The sequence below is a fragment of the Tachypleus tridentatus genome, chromosome 1, assembly GCF_004210375.1.
Source record: "Tachypleus tridentatus isolate NWPU-2018 chromosome 1, ASM421037v1, whole genome shotgun sequence".
Taxonomy (NCBI): Eukaryota; Metazoa; Arthropoda; class Merostomata; order Xiphosura; family Limulidae; genus Tachypleus; species Tachypleus tridentatus.
The window spans coordinates 128,165,366-128,187,707 of record NC_134825.1 but is presented as its reverse complement, the minus strand read 5'-3'; the positions used below and the strand labels follow the sequence as shown (position 1 = coordinate 128,187,707).

Genomic DNA, 22,342 nt, shown 5'->3' with positions numbered 1-22,342 from the left:
ACTTGTCTGAGCACAAAAAGATTTCATGTTATGATTAAAAAAAACTATTCTTCACCCCCAAAATATCAAATATTATTTGCATAATCTCTAAAACTTCCTAAATACATTTCAAATGTTCATTTCCAATAAGACTAATTTATGCTGTTTTCTACACTCCAATCATGTGGGTTTGTCACTTGACCAACCTCGTAACCATCATAAAAAATTAGGAAATAAATATAAATTATTTTTTTTGTGTGCTAGAACACTACATATTATACTACTGTTTGATTCAGTACATAAGCCGTATATCAACAAAATAAAAAGATATGAGGTTCTTATTTTATATTCTAGTTTGTAAATACTAGTAATTCGAGTTTCTAATTTGTATGAAACTATGGACTTAGTATTTTGATATCAAAAACATATAATTTTAAACAGTGCTGCATTGTGGCTCACTAAAATCTATATTTGCATGTGTTATTTTAATATCTACTTTTAAATTAAGAAATTAACTCATATATAAAGTTTGAATTATAATACAAAATTGACTTCAAATCTTATTGACATAAGTTCATAAAATAGTAGTTTAACACAATTTTTAATGCAAGTCAACAAATGAGATGACATGGCTTTTTACTCATGACCCATGACAAAAGGGTTAATTAATGCTTTGTAGATACCTTATTAACTTAATAGAGTACAAGTATATAAAACTAACTATTCTTATAGCATTGTGAGGAAATACAACTGAGATTTGTAAGTCTGTCAGGGGCTTGGAATCCATAAATTCAGATAAGTTTTAATAAAACATTCTGTAGACAGCAACACTATAAAACAGGAGTTTAAAATATGAAAAACTCAGACCACTTAAGACATTGTTACTTTTTTAATAGGGTGGTTCACCTTTGGACTAATATGTCTTCAGACATGGTAGAAGTTGCATTGCTCAAGATTAAAAGATTGGATGTATATTTTAGTGATCAGGGTTGGGTATAGAAAAAAGGAGTTTCAAGTAATATTACAGTAGGAAATGGGATACAGAAAGAAAATAAAAATTTCATCACAAAATCTTACTTTTACCATTCAGACATCTTTTAATAATTGAATTTTTGTGTTTTTTTAATAAAGCCATTCATAACTTTTGAAGATTCTTGTTAAAAAAATTAATATCATCTGTCTCAGAGCATAGATTGGTGACAATGTAAAAAGCTATATAGTATTGTATTACTTATTTGTTTGGGATTTTTCAAAATAAATTACTAAATACTGAACAAGTAACATGCACATGCCAAAGTATAATAAAAAACAACAGAATACAAACTGTACTTTTAGTGTGATATTTTTAGTGTTGAAGCCCAAATATGTAGAAGAAAATTCATCAAAATACACTAGAAAAATACAGCATTACAAGAGTAAGGCATATACTAGATGTAGTTCCACAGAGTCCCAGAAAGTGTTCTCTTTCAAGAGTGAATAAAAGCAAAATTGAGAGTAGCAAATTTTTATTTCTTTAGTTCCAGTGTCATTACCAGTATTGTAGCCTACACAGTGCATAATCTTCTCATGATTCATGGCATGTACACATTTCACTGATGTCACAACAGTACAAATTGCAACATTAAGCATCTTTTGTGTGAGGTCATTTTAGTGTATATTGACTGACTGAGAGATAAGATACTACTGTATAATTATGCAATTGATTAAAATAGATAACCCTCTCAAAATAGCCTTTGGCCCCCTTTTGGGAAAATAACACAGTTTTCAGCGGTAATGTAATGAATATATAAATTATATGTTATACAATGACCTCTAATCTTAAACAATGGAGTAAAATGTCTGAACTGCTTTTTTCTTATGTGCCTTTATAAACTACAAGTTTATCCAGGATGTTGATAGAATAAAGGCCTCTGGTTTCACTTCACAATATTCAAAGGACAAAAGGTTAAGCTATGGAAATTACAGGATATACCTAGTTATGATAGTTTATTTTTCTAATAGGTGATCAGCTTACTGAATGAGCTACCATGGAAGGTAGTGAAAAATAAAGTGTAGGTTTATGTCTACACCTTTCCTAAAGAGTGGGTATACATATATAACTTTAAGGATCAAGATGTCCCTGGTTGTTCATGTGCTATCTTAAGAAATCATTTCTTACAATAACGTTACACTGTACAGAAAAATGATATCAGGACCTCATGTGTTGATCAAGAAAAACTCACAAAAAGCATTTAATCTTTCTAAATGCAAAAAAAAAAAAGATTCATTACATTATAAAAGAAAATTATAATTTAAAAAAAAACATTTAAAATTGATGTTGGCATGATATACTGAAGTTCATCAACTATAACAATAGAAATCTTCAAATACATGATTAGTTACTTTCAGAAACCATAACTTATACAATAACACTTAATAATAGTTACATGTTGGTTCCAAAATAACAAGTTTACTGTATAATTATATACCTCAAGGAGACTATAAATTTGTCAATGAAAACTACAAGACTATAGAACTATACTGGTTTAATTCCAATTAAATCATAACATAAATAATTTATTATTTTGTGTATTTACTTATGTTACTGACTTGTATAATCAATAGTAACAATATATGCTTTTTAATTCCAATTAAATCACAACCAGTTATAATTTATTATTTTGTGTATTTACTTATGTTACTGACTTGTATAAACAATAGTAACAATATATGCTTTTTAATATTTCTTTTCTCTACCTAGTTCTTATTGTCCTTGAACTATCTTTCTGTATATATTCTTTTTTTTAAACAAAACTGAAGAAAAAACAACTTAAACATCTTCATTGTAAACCTCTGAACCTTCACCTTTTAAACAATATCAGTGATGTAAAACAAAATACAAAATTCTTACCTTAAAAATTCCTTTTACATCATTTAATACTAAAAATATAGTGGAGATTGGGAATTTTATATTGTAGAACTTTAGGGCAGTTTAATTTTACTTTGAGGTTGTATCTAAATATTTAGCCATAAATGGCTGCAAACAGCAAAATGCTATAGGAGTTGAGATGTTGCAAGTTAAAGCACTCCACTCCCAACATTTAACTGATTCTCCTTTAGTTGCTAGAAAGTATGACATTTGCACTGGAATTTAATCTGACAGATAGAATATTCTCAGTGCATCTTTGTACAATGACCACAGACATTATCCATTGTGTCTTAAGGATGATGATGAGAACTGGTAAGGGAAAAGTGTCACAATCCCAACCACCAGAATTATCAAGTTCTGAATTAAGGTTACCGTGAGTTCTATACATATCATATGGTGCAATTCTGCTTGAACAATATGTAGGAAGTAAAATTCAACTCTATATTAAATTACTGAGAATTACAACACCAGAACCTGTTCTTATTTTTAATATGAAATATCTATTGTTATTGAAAAATACTAGATGAAATGCTACATTTAAACAAAATGACTTGGATTGTTTACTCAGTATTTCTCAGCTATTTTCCAATGTATGAGAGAAAATGGTCACTTTGGTCTGAATGTCAGACAATGGTGTGGTTCCTTTCATGTTATATTTATATATATTATGAATTTATTCAATATGTCAGGAATATCAATCTGTAAACTGGTTAATCTGCTCTTAGACTAGTCTTCAGAATGGAATGCCTTCAGATGCGGTAGATGCAGTTAACATAAGGAAATTTAAAGGAAGACTTGATAAATTCTTGAATAATAAAGGCTGTCTCCAAGTGTTTTATTTTTATTCTGAGGCTTAGTTTAGGGGATGGGATGACATAGCTAGACCAACATATTACTTGTCGTCCTTATATTACCTGTGTAAGTTTAGATTAATTAGAAGAGTATATATCTTAGGGTAAAATAATAGTACATTTGATAGTTTTAAATATATGTTCAACTACTTACTATAAAGTAACTTTATATTTTTTTAAAATGCAAAAACATCAAGACAAGACCATACAAAAGCAGTAAAATTTGTTTCTCTTGGAATTGCAAATCTTGTAATTAATAATCATGTAAATTAGTGTATTATATTTCTGCAGTATAATGGGTTTTTCAAATTCATAACATCCGTTAAAGGATAAAATATTTTAAATATAACTTTTCAAAGCCAGAAAAAAAACAGACATTTTATTATAAATTTTGAAAACAATTACAACTTAGATACACTGCATACATTACATTCAATCATATTACTTCATCCTGAAACACAAGAATTCCAAGTTCAATGAGAACAAAAAGTTGAATAATCAGTGATGTCGAGCACCTGACGATGACCGAAGAGGGTCAAAACGTTGTTCGCTCCTCTACGTAAAATATTTTCTCAACCTAAACGAACTGTTTTTACATATATAAAAAGTTGAATACATATTTACATTAAGGGGATAAGTTTCTAAACATCCAAATAAAATTGGTAATAATGGCATAACAAGTCTTCCCTCCAAATACATTTGTGTTCTGTAAAAATTAAAATTATTGAAATCAGGATGTTAACTTTGCATGATTTCTTGCAGTTTGAAAATTATTATGTATAATATTAATACTGCTAATACACTCATATATTGTGTGAATAATGACACTACTAATAAGTCAGATTGGTCTTAAACTTTTAATACTCTTTAAATATGTTACAAATAAAACTGGTCTCTGCACTATCACTAATTCAAAAGATAAAACTTTTAGCACTGCAGTAGCCCATAAACAATACTGTTCATATTAGTAACCCACTAGTACTAATACTATATAACCTAAATTAGCCTTGCTGTAGGCTAAGAGTGGCAGCAAATACTGAGATACTGATCAACACAGTTTAGAAGTCAAAGTAAAGGTTAGACATAGGAGTATTATATCATTACTTATTATTAATAAAATTATATTTTAGAAATACTAAAAGCATTCATGGTGGCTTACCGCTTTGAGGGCAGCAAGACGGTCCTTCGGCATTGTAATATAAATAAAGATGTTACACTGAAACAAACAGTCATTTAAAGTTCATAGCACTTTTCCATTAAAACTGCAAATGTGAGGGAAAACACTAATTTTACGAATAAAGTTAGACTACACATTTTAAGGCGGTGGTTGCGCGAACAATCGATTTTCTGTCAAGATTTCGTGAAGATACTACATAAAATGGCATATAGATGGCATTTTATTGACTTATTTTACCAAAATAACAAAATAAGTGTACAAATTATTATAAAAGTTTGGCCAGTTTTATATTTTATTACATATTATACTGGTTTTGTATTAAATAGTTTAAAAATAATAGTTGATTTTTAAATGGTTTTCAATTTTACGGTATATTTTGAATAACAAAGTTTCCTTGTTGGAAATTTGTTATAATCGCCGTACAACTAAAATTTATATATATATAAAAAATTAACTTCCACTTTATTCTGTACATACATTCGCAAAAATTCCATGAAGTGAGAGCCGTATTAACGTATTACATTTCCTTGTTTTTCTATATCAAAAGGTTTGATTTTATCATAAAATTCATAAAGAGACTTAAAACACCAGTTACAACCGATAAAAGTAAATATTATTGAATTGGACAATTCGGCCTAAAAGACATCTTATGTATATAAGGTATACACAGCCAGGTCAAAGACTCCTGGTATTCAAGTATAGCACTTATTAATTTTGCAGTCCTGAATGTCGCGGATTCAGATTTCCGTTATACCGAACATACTCGCTTTTTTAGCTACTGGGTCGTTATAGTGTACGGTCAATCCCACTATTCATTAGTAAAAGTTGGCAATGAGTGGTTTTGACTAACTGCCATTTCTTTAATCTATCACCCCTAATTTAAGGACGGGTAGCGCAGGTAGTCCTAGTGTAGCCTTGCATGAAACTATATAAAAAAAAAAATCAACGGTGAACAATTAATTAACAAGATAAAAACTGCCTGTCACCAGCGCTTCCCTCTCAAAGTGTTTTGTCAATCTTTTTAGCTAAACAACTGGACTAATTATTATGTTTATAATGTACCCGCAGCTTAAATTTAAAGTATATTCAGTCTGCGTCACAGACCTAATTACATGTAGTTTGACCCACAACTCGACATATTAACAATTAAGGCACTTTTAGCCCAACTGTTTGTTTGTTTGATGTTAAGAACAAAGTTACACATTCGGCTATCTCTGCTCTACCCACCAGTGGTATCGAAACCCAGTTTCTTGCGTTGCAAGTTAACCCCAAATGCATTTTGTTTTTAACGGAACAAAGCATAGCGTATCAAAGCACATAAGGAGAGACAATGAAAGAAAGAAACAAAAGAACCTCCTACAATACAACAATAGAAGTAAATTAAAACGACACAAAAAACTTCCTGTAACATAATTTGGAATTTTATATCATATTCTGAATTCTAGAAGCTTCTATTTCCTAATTTCACAGCATACTGCCAAAACTAAAATGTTGAAACTTTCTGCATAGCGTTTAATTAATGTTATGTGGTTTAATTTAATAAGATTGTAGTAACTTGAAAATATTGCATGTATGTAATGTACTTCGTTATTAATGTACTAGTTCATAAAAACAACTGCTATTTATATACAAGTAACATAAATGAATGAGTTACAAGTTTTATAATCATTTATGTAAAATTACAACTTCGTGCATTTGCCATCAGCTTCAAATTCTTTGCTATCACAATTAATAAATCGTACGGTCACACATTTAACCATGTATGAATATTTCTTCCAGAAACAGTTTTTTGCACTGTTTAACCTACAATGCTTTATCAAGAAACAGATTTGAAAATAACATAAAACATATACAAGTCAAAATTCTAATCCAGGAATACTTGCTGGTGATAACAAAATAAACACAAAAATTGTCGTTTTTGTGCAATACTAGTAAAATAATAAACTTTCTTTACATATATTGTTACTGGTGCTTGTTATTGACCACAAAGATACACAAACAGTTACCTGTGCTCTGCCCACCATGGATATCAAAACTCTGTTTTCAGCTGTATAAGTCTGCAGACAAAACGCTTTGCCACCGGGTGCATATTGTTACTATAATTAATTTTTAGAAAAGGTGTTCGTAAAACATTTCTTTAATTTTCCATAGGAAACTTAATCAACATTTACAGTCATAATGGTGAGTATTCAGCTTGTAATATTCTACAGGCAGATATATCACTTATGGTTTACTACTCACTGGAGTACTTTTTCTTGTGTGTGTGGTTTTACATAATGTGACTGTGGTGTAGCTCATTGATATGTACCTTATTAATTATGTTATTGCAGCAAAAACACGAGAATAGCATTGTAGCCGGTAAAAGAATTGGATTTTTCAGAAACAGAAAAAAACATTCATTTTTAAGTTTTATTTGAGTGATCATGCAAAACTTGACTGACTTTGTTTACATATTTCTAATTGAAGGTATAACCAACAAAACCAACACCATAAGTTTCTTAATATGATATTTTCATGTGTTGCTAGAAGAGTTCTTTTATAATTTTTGACACTGAAACAACTTTAAACATTCTGCTACATTACTTATTGATCAGTAAACCAATGTGAGAAATCTTCTGAAAAACATTTTTTCTTATAATCAATTTTTATAATGAATCTTAATGGTTTGGAAATTTCTCTCTAGTTATCTCTTAGTAAATTCTTTTATTGTCCTTTTTTTTTTCTCCATATTAAGTTATGAACAAGTTTCTGAGGTGAACTAATTAATTTATCTCAAAAGTAATTGGGTAGGTTTTGCAGGATAAATTGAGGTTTGAAAGAAAATGTTTTGCAGTAGTAAATAAGAATTCTTGGACTTTTGATAGAATATAACAAAGATTGTTTGTTTGTTTGTTTTGGAATTTCGCACAAAGCTACTCGAGGGCTATCTGTGCTAGCTGTCCCTAATTTAGCAGTGTAAGACTATAGGGAAGGCAGCTAGTCATCACCACCCACCGCCAACTCTTGGGCTACTCTTTACCAACGAATAGTGGGATTGACCGTAACATTATACACCCCCCACGGCTGGGAGGGCGAGCATGTTTAGCGTGACCCGGGCGCGAACCTGCGACCCTCGGATTACGAGTCGCATGCCTTACGCGCTTGGCCATGCAGGGGCCATATAACAAAGAAACGAAACTGGATGTAAAGAATATCACATAAAGCAGTCTTTTAAACACAATAAAAAACAGAACAGTTTTGTCAGCAATATGAAATAACAGTAGATTACTTTTACCATTTTCATGAAAGAACTGCAAATTAAAAGTGATTTTATTTCTTCAATGTATCCTATTAATATTTTATAAATTTCATTATTTTTTTGATAAACAAATAATCACATGTTTATTTAACTTGTGCATTAGTTATTATAATTTTTTTGTACAGATTTCTCATGAAACAAGATATGACTGGTGTTAAGAATAAAATTCATTAATTATTAAAAAATTAAGATACCAAGTTACTCCAAATTTTGATGGCATTGACTACAAGACAGAATTTGGCTTTTGAGAATTTTCATGTGCATTTTTTTTAGACAATCTTTTATTTTTTGTTATCCCAAAAATGGAAAAAAACATCAAACACCAAACTAATTATCATGTAACTTTTATAACATAGGATCTACACACTCATACATAGAAAAACTTTACTCGTTTCATGTGAGAAAACAAAGAAAATGGGTGAATAATTCTGATATTCGAGTTTGTATATGACATCTGAGAGAATTGTGTATTGATAAAGTCGATTTTTGTCAAGAAATTAATCTGCACATTACCACATTCACTGCAGTTGGGATGTATATTTCTAGTGCTCTCACCCACTCACACTGCAACTGGGACATATGTTTCCCATTGCTCATGCTGTTTATGCCTAAGCCGTCCTATGCTGGGTCCAGGTTCATTATCTTGACTATCATCACTAGATGGAGAGCTAACATTCTCCTGCCTCATTGCCTTTTCATCACAACATATTTGACCACAATTTGACTTATTTTCACTATCTTCTAACCTTATCCAAGTCAAGCACATCAAGTGTACTAACATAATCAGGGTTACAACTCATTTTAGTCTCATATGTCATGTGGAGCAGTTCTGAATGACAATGGAAAATGTGTGTCCCATTTGCAATGTGAGAACTGGAAAATATACCATATCTTTGTGTATAAAATGCACTTATTTAAAAAAAAAAAGGGGGGTCTCAAAATCCCCATGCATCCTATACACCAAAGGTAAAAAATTTTATACCTCCCTAGACATACCGTACCTTTTACAGCAAGGACTAGAAACTAGCAAGATCAACCTTTACACTTCCCTGGTCTTGTTTTCTTTCTCTCATAGACTAAAGAAAATGGGTTATTATGGGAAATGACGGTAGAACAGTGTTCCATAAGAGGGACCTTTCTTTAACTTAAATTAAACATTGTACTAACAATACTAGAGTTATATCCATAAAGAACACAATAAAAAAAAAGTATCAAACTTTTTTTTCTTCCTTACAGCGTGGAAACTGTAATAAAGGTATTTAAAAAATGTGATGTGAGCAATTGCCTTAATGGCACCAAAGATGATATTGTTTGAGGACAAGTGATAGTAAACTTTCACAACTTATTTTCAGTGAATTCAGTGATGAAAAAGAAGATTTTGAAAGTTTTCATAATGAATGAACAATGTTTTGATGTAAATGTATGAAAACAACCATATTTTATTTTATTACAGACACTACTTTTGAAGTATTCTAAAGAATAATAAAAGATTATGCTGATGTTGAACAAATAAATAAATGATAACTGTGAAAAATATTTTTTCCCCTGAAGATAACCTTGAAAATAGGGATGCATCTTATATATCAAAAAATATGGTACATCCCAGCAGCAGTGAAATGGGTATAGCAATGTTAACCTAAAAAAACGTTTTCTACTGAAATTCATCAAACAAATTAATTGACATCCATTTCAATCTATCAATTATATTAAGAACAAAAATACATTTTTGTCCAAAATATACAGAACTGTTTATTAAAAGTACAGCTAATGTGGATACTCTATAGTCTATACGTACAATCTGAATTCTCTCTTATACATGACTATCCTTGGTAAAACACAGTATACAATATGCACTTTCTTCACTTATCACAAAAATTTGTTAAAAATAATCACCAATACATGGTTTACTAGCTTCAAATTATATTTCTGCACAAATATAAAATGTTTGTTAAAGTAGTTAACCTAAAGTTCACTTTAACTCCAAAATCTATCTCAGATAATCTTTCAAATTAATTGAAAAATAATTTAAGCCATTGTAGGTTTTCTTATATGGTTTATTATATATATGTTTTATGAAATGCAACTGATGCAGCTAAATGACAAATAAGACAAATCACCTTGTATGCTTTTAATTTTTACAAAAATTTAATAATCCATTAAAAACACAGAACTCATAACATGACAGATTAATTTATATTTAATGTTAAGAATTAAACGTATTTTCCAAACCAATAGTTATCATAATTACTTATCCAGTTTTGACAACCTTGCATCTTGTTTTTAACAACATATTCAAAACTAAATGGGTTTGCATTATCTCTCTGAATTCTTTGTTCTTCTTCCAGTAGTTCATCAAGTATTTTCTGGCTGACAGGCATAGCATCAAAAGGAAGCTTGTTCACAATCTGCAGAATTAATTTTAAACAGAAACCCATGTGATGAAGATAAAAACAGTAAAGTTAAAACTTACAAAATTCTGCATTGCACAGCTAAGTAAAACATTTATAGAAACTTCTTAAGATAATTAGAATTATTTATTACTATGTACAGCTTATACATTATGAATGCTTACTACAAGTGAAACACATTTTAAAATATTATGTGTAAAATTATATTACATATTAACTAATTAATGGGTATTCTATCAGGTTATTGATTTATGTTGTTTCAACGTGAAACCTATGTTGGAGCTCAAATACTATTATACCACAAAATGACTTGTCTAGACGTGATTTCAGCCAGTTTAACATAATCTATGTTTTGTTGTTGTTGTTGTTTTTTTATTGTTATGAAAATCTGAAAAAAATCATTTTTATATTATTTTCACATAAAAAAACAGGCCCTGATTGTAAGGTAATAATAAAAACTTTGAGCATTAAATTTCAAAACCTATTTTCAATGTTATTTATATTTATAAAAAAAATATTTAAAAACCAATGAAAACCTTGTCTTCAATATACAAAGGTAACGTAAGCACAACTTTAAGTCCATAATAGATTGACATTAAAATCTATTACTTAAGACTTTAATAATAGATTTTAACATAAGTAATTTAAGTTCATAAGAGATCTCCAACATACTATTTACTATTATAGAAACAACTTCCAGTGAATTTATTATTTATGACATATTTCTTTTCTTTGTAATGTTGCCTACTTTTAATCGTTTCCTTGCCAATTTTTTTTCTAGTGTCTTAAAGTTACATATATGCCTCAACTCTTGCCCTTATCCATGCTATAGTAATAAAAATATCTGTTCATATGGATAATTTTGTTGGAAACTTGAAAAACTTACCTCTTTCAAAACTGGTTCAATTTCTTCAAACTCTATATGTCCACCAATTTCTACTACCACACGACCAGCTTTAACAGGTGTGACATAGTGATCTATAGCTCCCTTCCCTCCTCCCATTCTTTTTCCCTGTCCCTAAAAATGTACGTTAGTGAAAAAATAAAATGTATAAAGAGACATATAACAAACTCTGCAACACCTACACCAAATTATTTTACTCCTTTGAAGTGGACTCTCTCAATAACTAAGAGTATTTTCAGGTAAAACTGATTTCTGCATAATTGTCATAGTTAAGTAAGTGTGCTTAATAACAGTAGGGTTGATTAGCAAATGTGGAGGAAATTTGAAGCTGAAAAAGTGAGTGAGATTTAATGTTGTGTGAAAAATAAAAAATCTGGAGAAGTTTCAGAAAATTACTACAATCTACATTCAAATAATAATAAAAAAAAGATGTGCAAAGTGCATAGTAATGCAAATGAGAGGAAACTTGTTTATGCAGAATTACTGAGTAGATGATCCTCAGTTTCCTTCTCTCAAGATGAATATCTGGTGAGCTATTCATGATGAAAGCCAGGTAGAAATGATAAATAACAGATGCTTCAGGTTTTGAAGTGTATTACAATATCCTCTTAAACAGTATAGAGACAATCTGCTATAGATAACAAAACAACTAAAAATGAGGCAACTTCAACAGTTTTCTGTACCACATGTTTATGTTAAAACTGCACAGAAATTAAACAATTTGAATATTTCTGTGTTACTAAGAGCAGGTAGGAAACATATGATGTTGCCTGCATATCACATAATCACAGAATTTATGAAATTTCATTAATTTTTACCTTGATAAGCTTAAATTGGTATTTAACTTCTGTTTCCAGGATTTTCCTTTAAAGGAACCCAACATAAAATCTATTTTTCATTCAATATTGTCGTATATTTTTGTTTGTATTCTCAGGTCTTTGAACTATGAATTTAAATCCACTAGTCAATAGAAAAAAAATATATGATAAAAGATTTAAAATGCAATTTTGCAAGACAAACCAGCCTTAAAGAATAGATCTGATGAAAAAATTAAAAATGTTTATTTAAATTCTGTTTTTCACTCCCAAACTACATTTATAATTGTTTTTCTTTAGTAACATATTCCTGCAATCCTTCATGTTGATGTTTTTTTAATTTCTTACCTTGGAAGACAAGTAAAGTAACTGTGCTATGTAAACCATATAGTAATTAAATGTATCTTTAAATACTTACCTTAAGAATGTAAGGATGTCATTTGTCAAATAAAAATAGCTCGGAACTCACTATGGCTTAAGAAGAGAGAGATGGACCTGATCAATAAATAATCTATAAATTGTCATTTCAGCTTTTGAATATCAAATATAGGTCTGAAACCAATGACAACTCATTTTAATGGAATAATTTCAGGTCTAGCAACAGACAGTGACCATTTCACATATATTACCTAAAAGTGGATATAAGAAGTTAAACTTTGTCAAATTACGGGCACAAACTTACAAATACATACTGATTTTTTTTTTTTTCACCAATCCATTTAACTCACAAATCATAAGGGTATGATAAAAGCTACCCATTCTTTACAGGTCAACATTTTCTAAGTATTGATTAATAACATTCCACCCAACTAAATCTTTAAGCCTCTTGCTATGCAAGGGTGATTTATCATTATTTCTCAAAACTAGGAATATTACCATCAGTTCTTCAACCAAATACAAGTGCTCATTTATGTCATACTCTTTCACAGATATGCCAATAAATCACCAGATACATCTTGCACAACATTTGTGCCTGTGTGCTTTTCAAACAGTTCCTAAGAAGTTGTTGTCCATGCAATGTTGATTAACACTTTGGAAAGCATGTTAGGAGAACTTACACATTCACAGATTGCTACAATGAAGAAAAGCCAGATACATCACCAGATACATCTTGCACAACATTTGTGCCTGTGTGCTTTTCAAACAGTTCCTAAGAAGTTGTTGTCCATGCAAGGTTGATTAACACTTTGGAAAGCATGTTAGGAGAACTTACACATTCACAGATTGCTACAATGAAGAAAAGCCAGATACATCTTGCACAACATTTGTGCCTGTGTGCTTTTCAAACAGTTCCTAAGAAGTTGTTGTCCATGCAAGGTTGATTAACACTTTGGAAAGCATGTTAGGAGAACTTACACATTCACAGATTGCTACAATGAAGAAAAGCCAGATACATCTTGCACAACATTTGTGCCTGTGTGCTTTTCAAACAGTTCCTGAGAAGTTGTTGTCCATGCAAGGTTGATTAACACTTTGGAAAGCATGTCAGGAGAACTTACACATTCACAGATTGCTACAATGAAGAAAAGCCACCCACAGAGCAATATTCCATAAACAGAACCGTGGCATGTACTATAGAATATCATTGGTAGTGGAGGGGCTGTAAGGTCTATATTCTTATTCTCAAGGGTTAAAAGAGCTATCTGTTCTTTTAACATAAAGATTTGATCATAGATAAACCCACTAAAATTCACTTAGTCAATACATTAATTTGAATTATTTCATTATGGCTTTATATAGCCATGTATAATTCAAGAACTAAATTTAAGTGAAAAAATGAGGTGTTTTACAGATATTCCAGGTATAAGTCATGGGGAGAATTTAAAGGTAAAACTTAGATTTTGAATAAATTATTTTATTGTCATTTTAGTTACATTTCTTTAAAAAAATAATGTGGTTTCTTCTGCACAAATTCATTGCAGCTTAAATCTACCATATTTGTTTCCTCTTGATAATAGATATAGACTCTGCTTAGGTTTTAAATCCTAAACTTTCCTTTATGATTATTAAAGAAAAGGAAATAAGTGAACCATATAGGTACACATATGGCACTGATGTTGTAAAGTAAAAACAAAAATTAAAGTACAACTGGTAATAAACTTTAATGTTCATCATGGACTTCTGAAATCAATATGTGAAATCATATTATAAGTAGTTTCTACACCATTATCTTCATTTCAATTTCTTGCCAGAGTTCACCATCTTCAATACCATTTAATACACTACATTTTCTGAATGATTCTTGCTATCATATCCTCTTCCTTTTTGTTTCATGCAGATTTAATCCATTCACAAACTATATTCAGAGGTGCTTCTCTGATGTTAACACCTGCAGAGATCAGTTTTTCTCCATTCATCATCCAACCCACACTTTCTTGTATATTATATCCTTAAACAACTTGTTAAGACAAATATTTAATGCAAAAAAAACAGTAAATCCTTCTAGAATAATAGCTAAGTTGGAGGTATTTTCAACTTTTAGTATATTCTTAATGTCATCTCCTAAAAGAGCACTAAATTCATCCCAAACTAAAAACCTTTCCTTTGTTATTAGGCCTCCTGCTCATTTTTCCTAAACCTCTTTATTCCAAATTTATATTCCATTCTCCTTCCTCTAATCTTCAGAGTGTGCATGTAGAGCTAAACCATAAATTAAAATTTCCTTTTTGTAATGTTTATATTTAAATATAACCATAGACTTTAACCTCTGCCACCAGTAAAACATGCAAGAACCACTACAAAGTGATTGTTTTTAATGCATGATTGTTTTAACAAGATCCGTCTCAGCCCCTTTATGACTGACCATTTTTTCATGGGGCATGTCAAGCCATACTGGTGTTTCATTCATATTGCTAAATTCTAAACAAGTTCAAAGTTGTTTTGCTTTTTAAATCTTATAATGTAACGATGGAATCTAACATTTTTTTTCCCTCATAATCTTCATGTAACTTCTAAGATATATTGGCTTTTTTTTCTGTTTGAGCACAACCTCATTTCATATTAAAACACAACTACATAGTTGTGCAGGAGCTTCAAGTTCACAGTATTTTTTCCAACAGAGGTTTTCTTAGCTTGAAGTCTTGTGTAATTTTGTGTAGTAATGAAACCATTTTTCTGATGTTCTCCTACCTAATTTTTAAGTTCTATCTTAAGCTCATGAAATGAATACTTTTTTATTGCAACGAGTGCATTTAGATTTTGGCAATTTCTTAGTAACTTCTTCCTTTTTCTCTAATCACAAACAAACTTTTCATTAGCACCATTTTTTCTCCTACCAGCTGAGTTGTTAATATAACCAGCATGATTAATAAACCTGCAATTTAAATTTTGTAGAGTACTTAATACATTTAGGACCAATGCCATTTCCTTACAATGTTCAATCAAGCACGTGTATTGTAGAAGTGAGCTAATTTATTACATGTGCACAGAGGAAGAAACAGAAATCCTGCAACTTTTTATTTTGATACCTGCAACATGAGCCAACCCAGCATCTTTCAGTACCTCGCTTAAGGTGTAATTCAACTAATACAAACCTTTCTGGAATGATTTTTTTTATATCCATGTCAAGATGGTGGGCTGGCTTGTAATCAACAAATATTAGTGGTAAATGTTTTATTTTATACAGTTAAAAAACATAAATACAATGACTGTACTTAACTCTGTGAAGGAGTGTGTTTGGGCATTTTGTGTAGAAAACAAACAAATATGAAAAAATGATTATACAAGTCATACGTGGAAATTTATTAAATAAGTGATGCTCCATCACAGATTTTATGAAAGAATAACAAAAGAAGTTATCTTTTAAACATTGGTGGAATGCACAACTGCAGCTGGCTTAAGATATTTCTTATTTCTGTTAGCTGACTTGATCAAGATGACAGCAAAAAACATATTTAAGATCTACAATTCATAATTTGTTTGTGGTTTAAGTAGTACATTAATAGCTGATATGGCACTTTGGCAAAAGTGATTTTAATGTTACTTTGACATATGGATTTACTATTTTAATAAGCATTTCTAAACAAAATTTGCTAAATAAGAGATAACAAGGAACAAGATATGAAAGTGTCTTTTTTAACCTTTTATTTGTCATCTTTAGATTTTAACAAAATTATTCCTCTGACTGACCAACCCAACCTCTTATATAAATTGAGGGTAATACTTACAAAGCAAAAATCATGGTGAAAAAAAACAAAAACTTGTACTTAAAGTTGTTGAATGTTAATACTTTTTTATGTTTGGTTAAAGATTGTAGTGAACAATTTTATATATATTATTTATTGAAACTTAAGATGTCAACTTGAATATTCAAAGGTAAAACATTTAAGAAAATACAACAAAATATTAAAGTCCATTTACTTTTCTTGTTATTGGTTTCCATGGTGAATCAATGCGCCAAACAGCAAATGTTCGCTTTGAATCCATTTTCCTGTTGATTGTAAGTCTCATTGACTCAATATGATTCCACCGCAAGTTGCCTCCTGACAAAGCCTGGTAAATAAAATCACAAATTTTAGAAACATAATTTTTAACATGTTTTAATAAAAAGTAAATAGCAATATACTTACAACTTCTTTTTCAGTATACCAAACCAAACAAAACCATTTTGAAATTGTCTCACCTGTTTCTAGATTGCTTTAAAACAGAAACCTTTCAGTGGCTTTAAAAACTGACTGAATGTTTATATTACAAATCCTATAAACATATCATATTTCACACTACAAATACATGATCGTTATTTCCTTCATAACATAGGAGGTCTTCTGATAAATTTAACAACTTTATAGAAATTTTTTACAATATCTTATTAACTTACTGTTTTGCAAATTCTATATTCCTGGTCAAATCATTATTTAGTTATATTTGTTTCAAAATTTTAATATGATAATGTAAATTTAGTGAACTTTTATTTTAAACTAGTATAAGACTCTATCAAGAATGATGAGAAACCAAAGTCTGTCAAGTTTGAATCCTCCTATTTGGATTTGCAACTTTGCTGCCCATAAATAAACATAATAAAAATAAACAGTCTTCTAGCTTCAGGTAATCAAAGCCCATCATGAGCAATATCTCCTTTACCTAAACAGCATCCATTGCTCACAGTTACTTTCTTATAATATCAATTGTATTATTGTAATAGTTATCTTAAAAACCATATTTCTTGTAAGTACTTGATCATTGTTCAAAAACTTTTCTTCATAACAAACAATAAATTAATTTTACTTAGTGCTAAATAAATTCTTGGCAGAAAAACTCTCTCCTTCACAGGCTTTTACATAGCAGAAAAAGCAGTGAAATTTAGGAGCTGTTTATGCCTATTTTAGTAATTAAATTGAACTAAAATGGGAACAGGAAAGAAAAAGTGGAATTAGATTTGTGTAGCTCAACATTTTGAAAAACTGAGCACAACCAGCACTTGGCTTTTATGATTATGATGGTTATAACTATAGATAAAAGAAAGTTACATAGTGTATTATGTGTAAATGGAATAAAATACACTTTGAGTGCAAAAGCTGACAAATTCCCTCAGTAAAAGAGAAAATATCATGGAAAGCCAAATACCTGACATGAAAAACATATTCAGTTATAGGTATACAATTTACGTTTATAGTGTCACTAATATAAATTAAAACTAAAGCACAAATAACACTCAAGATCTATAACTGGAAAAATTTGTTTAACTTTGTGTGATTTTGATAATCAAGATCTCTTGAAATATTATGTCTAGCCAAAAAAAAAATTTGTCAAAGTTTAAATACCATAAGATCTATGAGGCCTTGACCAGTGAGGTCAGTTTAATCTCAAAGACAGATACTAACCATGATAATTTAATTGAATCTGCCAGTATAGTAAATCAACGTCAGATTAAAAACGGCATTTCATGTCTCCAGGATTTTCTATGCATAGCCTAGGCTCTAGTTTTATCTTTTTCAAATATGAAAGTATAATTAAGTACAATTACTTTTAAAATGATATTTGAAACACCAACATTTTAGTGTTTTCCTTACCTGGTGTGCAAATTGCTAATCAATAAAATAAAGATATCTACTATGAGACATTGGTCATTAACACCTAGGTGTCGTCATAAATAGCAACATATCACACAGAAAACTGCTAACTTGGCTACTTGCCATACAAGTAAGTTGAGCATTTTATAAAACCAATAACTCATGATTTATATTTATGCATAGGCATAAAAATAATAATAACATCTGTATGTATTCCATTACCAACTTTAGGTAATGTTACAAGTGTAACAGAAAAGAAAAAGGAAAAAATCACTCAAAACAACTTTAAAACTATTGGAGAAAGTTTAAGTTCAGAAGAGAAGAGCTCTAAAAAATACAAAAGATGACTTCTTTCTGGTATATAACCATTCCCACAAAACTGTAATGTTACACTGAAAACTGCAGTACTTAGTAGATGATTGCACAAAACAGCCACATGTATATTGGAAAAAGAATGTATAATCTATCAGTCTTCTATAGAAAAAGACCAAAATGTCTGAACTGAATCTTTTGGTATTGAAGAAACAAAGAAATGGTTATTAGGATATTTTAAATATATGATGAATTTAACTAAGACAAATGCAAATTGAGCAAATAATGTGACCATTACCAAATTGGTAATGCCTAAATCTCAGCATAACTTATGTGATTTTACTACAAAATAAAGTCTAAGTCAAAAACTTCTCTTCATGAATCTCAACAACAGTAGAGTATTGTGTCAAATATCTATTTACCTTAAATATAATTTAAGACCAAAACGTACAATTACAGCTAACTGACATAAATAATTAAGAGACTACCGTGATATACAGTCTGGACCATAACAAGACTATGTTAACAATATAACATAATTTAGATGAAAAAGGACACTATTTTTACTACAAAATAAATAAATAAATTCTTCTAACACCTTAATCAGTGTGTTAATCACTACTGGAGAAATTATAACAAAATTAATTTTGTATATGCCTACTCATGATAACTTAGTATCTCCAGTGCTACTTACAATGTACTGCATAAATCACTAACAAAATTGATCAGTAATATAACTGATTAATGCAAGCCATAATTTTCTGGTGAATTTGTATATGGCAAATACTTATCTTTGCCCATACTGAAAAATGACAGTATAAAATAACCAAGTATTTCAGCATGAATTTACTAGCAATAAGATGACTGTATGTTTCTATTACAGACTAATTTATATTACTGAAATAACTTGAAAATAAAATATGTCTAGCAACTCATATGCTAACTACCATATTTAGATAATAATATGTCTAATAAATATGTTAAAAACTTATTTTAATACCATAAAACCTATAGCTCATAATTTATATTTATGCATAGGCTAATCTTCCTTACAAGGTAAAAATGATAATAATAATAATAACACCCGTATGTATTCCATTACCAACCTATACTACTATGTACAAGTGTGACAGAAAAGAAAAAAGAAAGAATCACTCAAAATAGCTTTAAAACTATTGAAGAAAGTTTAAGTGTTCAGAAGAGAAGAGCTCTAAAAAAATACAGAAGATGACTTCTTTCCGGTATGTGACCATTCCTACAAAACTGTAATGTTACACTGAAAACTGCAGTACTTAGTAATTAATTGCACAAAACAGCCACATGTACATTGGAAAAAGAATGTATAATCTATCAGTCTTCCATAGAAAAAGACCAAAACATCTGAACTGAACCTTTTGGTATTGAAGAAACAAAGAAATGGTTATTAGGATATTCAAAATATATGGCTTACCAATCAGTAATTTAAAGTAAGTTGCATGATAATTAAATAATACTTACTACAAATTAGTAGCAACAAACCTAATAGAAGAAAAATGACAGTAATAATGTCATTATTAATTGTCTAATGGTAATGCATTTACCCTATTTGACCAGCTAAAATATATAGTACTATGAAACAAATATTTTGCTAAATACCACATTTAGACCTGTGAGAATTTTATAACAAAGCACAATACTTGACTTATGTGATTGAATAAAGACAAATCTCAAATTGTAATATGAGACAAATGTATAAGATATATAGTCTAACACATATATATATATGCATGTCACTTTCTAGATACACTAGATAATACCACCTAAGTAACATGCAATTACAGTAATTACCTCAAATTATATTTTAAATAACTTGAAAACTGCAGATTTTTAACAATTTGGCAAACATACTATATGTATGTAAAGTAGGTCTCTAAATTACCTTGTAGTTTTGGTAATGGTTTCTGTTCTTTCTATCAGGAAAATCTACATCTGTTGTAAGAGAGTTACATAACTCTTGTGAAATGTCATTAAAGAAATAAAACTAGTATGTTAAATATGGTGGCATACAGTTTGAATTACTGTAATTAACCAGGGTGCAGGAATATCTACATTGTTGGTGTAGGATAGCTTCATACAGGTTAAGCTATCTTGCGAAGTTGATCACATTAATTGATTAATCCGCAAGTTATCTAGTCTGGCACTTTATAGGTGTCAAACTTATTCTAGCTATTTTCTTAAATGTACAATGCAAACAAATGTTTAAAGTTGGGAAATGGGAACATAAACATACCTGCTATTTCTTTGTTGAATAATATTACAATATCTTCTTTGGGTCATGTGCATAACTTCATATTTTTACCCTTTCACTTATTCTTTAATTTTAATGTTTTATTTTCATTTTATGTTCTTTAATTACTTATGTCACATGCACCAACAGTTGCCTGTGAGCAATAATATTAACACTGGCAGAAATAATTTAGCCTCTGCCAAAATATTATTTGTATTCACTAACCTTATGAATGCCAGGTGTTCAAAGCAAAGAACAGAGTAAATTTAAAAAAATTTTAAGCTTTTAATATATTAATTTTAAAAGACAAATAATACATAATTAACTAAAATGTACAAGTAAAACCTAAATGCAATTTAAATGTCTGTCAAACTAATGTTTATAGAGTGAGAAAAAACAGCCGAGTCCAAGAACGCTGATTTTAGTAATGGGCTTAGCAGTAGTTTGACTTCTTTTATAAATCATATATATTGCCTAACTTTCCTGACTTTCTTAAAACACACGGAATCAAATCTACTCTTTTTATTGTTATAAGCATACAATTCAATTTAAAATTATCACTTTGCAATACAGCTTCTACTTTGCAAATGGGTGTGACTTATCTTGAACTAAAGATTTTTTCCAATGGTTTCCTCTGGGACAAGTTCATGAAATGTATTTTAATTACTGATAAACAACCTATATACAGTGTACTTTGAACATCTACATTACACAAACAGTTACTTCTATACCAGCTTTTAAAGTTAAAATTTGTAACAGTCAGGGTGTCATGTGACAACAAAGCTGCAGTTTTAATTATTGTTTTAGAGGTTTATTTTGAAATAAATAAATAAAAATATAGATAATATAAAACTTTGAATCATAATAAAGTTGATAATAACAATTTAATTAAAATACATTTATAGTTAAGTGGTTTAATTACATTTCTAAATATAATGCAGTAATATTCACACAAATGCAAAAAGAGGAAGCTCAAAAATGGAGTTGTTCAGATAGGGTTAAGAGGAGAATTAGTGATCTCATGAAAAGTAAAGAATGGCTTCATTATTCTTGCTTTTTCTTCCCAAAGGTGAATGTGCAAGGAAAACCTTGAAGAATTAAATAGTCCCATTTGTCCAAAATTTTTACTGTAACTTTTATTATAAAATTTTTCTGAGAATTCTGTATACTTTGTAAAAGAAGGGTAAAATATAACTATTACAAGTTAATCATTAAAGAACATCAATTCTTTTTTTTAAACCATTAATAAATTTTCTTAGATTAAGGTTTTAGTCTTTAACATACTTAATTAACTTTTAATACCTTATTAATCACAAACATCTTCATTTTTATTTAATATATTAAATTATTTTAAAAGGTTTGATATCCAATTTCCCTGAACAGTTAGGTTTCTTTTCTTTCTTTTTTTTTGTCCCA

General features: G+C 29.5%; 2 protein-coding genes across 17 annotated transcripts in view; both read right to left on the bottom strand.

The window, feature by feature from the left end:
- The window catches only part of LOC143223239 (syntaxin-like), a 59,263-nt gene extending 51,629 nt beyond the window's left edge, over nucleotides 1-7,634 (bottom strand). For all 13 annotated transcript variants that reach the window (XM_076450918.1, XM_076450965.1, XM_076451013.1 and 10 more), the window contains exon 1: nucleotides 4,898-7,634. In XM_076450918.1, coding sequence (XP_076307033.1) covers nucleotides 4,898-4,971 — 74 coding nt within the window. In that variant the 5' untranslated portion in view covers nucleotides 4,972-7,634. The remainder of the gene's footprint in view (nucleotides 1-4,897) is intronic.
- A 910-nt stretch (nucleotides 7,635-8,544) lies between these two features.
- Nucleotides 8,545-22,342, bottom strand: part of mRpL16 (mitochondrial ribosomal protein L16) — a 32,563-nt gene continuing 18,765 nt past the window's right edge. For all 4 annotated transcript variants that reach the window (XM_076451066.1, XM_076451075.1, XM_076451084.1 and 1 more), the window contains 3 exons: nucleotides 16,700-16,831; nucleotides 11,508-11,639; nucleotides 8,545-10,618 (listed from right to left, as the gene is read on the bottom strand). In XM_076451066.1, the coding sequence (XP_076307181.1) occupies nucleotides 10,424-10,618; nucleotides 11,508-11,639; nucleotides 16,700-16,831 (459 nt within the window). In that variant the 3' untranslated portion in view covers nucleotides 8,545-10,423. The remainder of the gene's footprint in view (nucleotides 10,619-11,507; nucleotides 11,640-16,699; nucleotides 16,832-22,342) is intronic.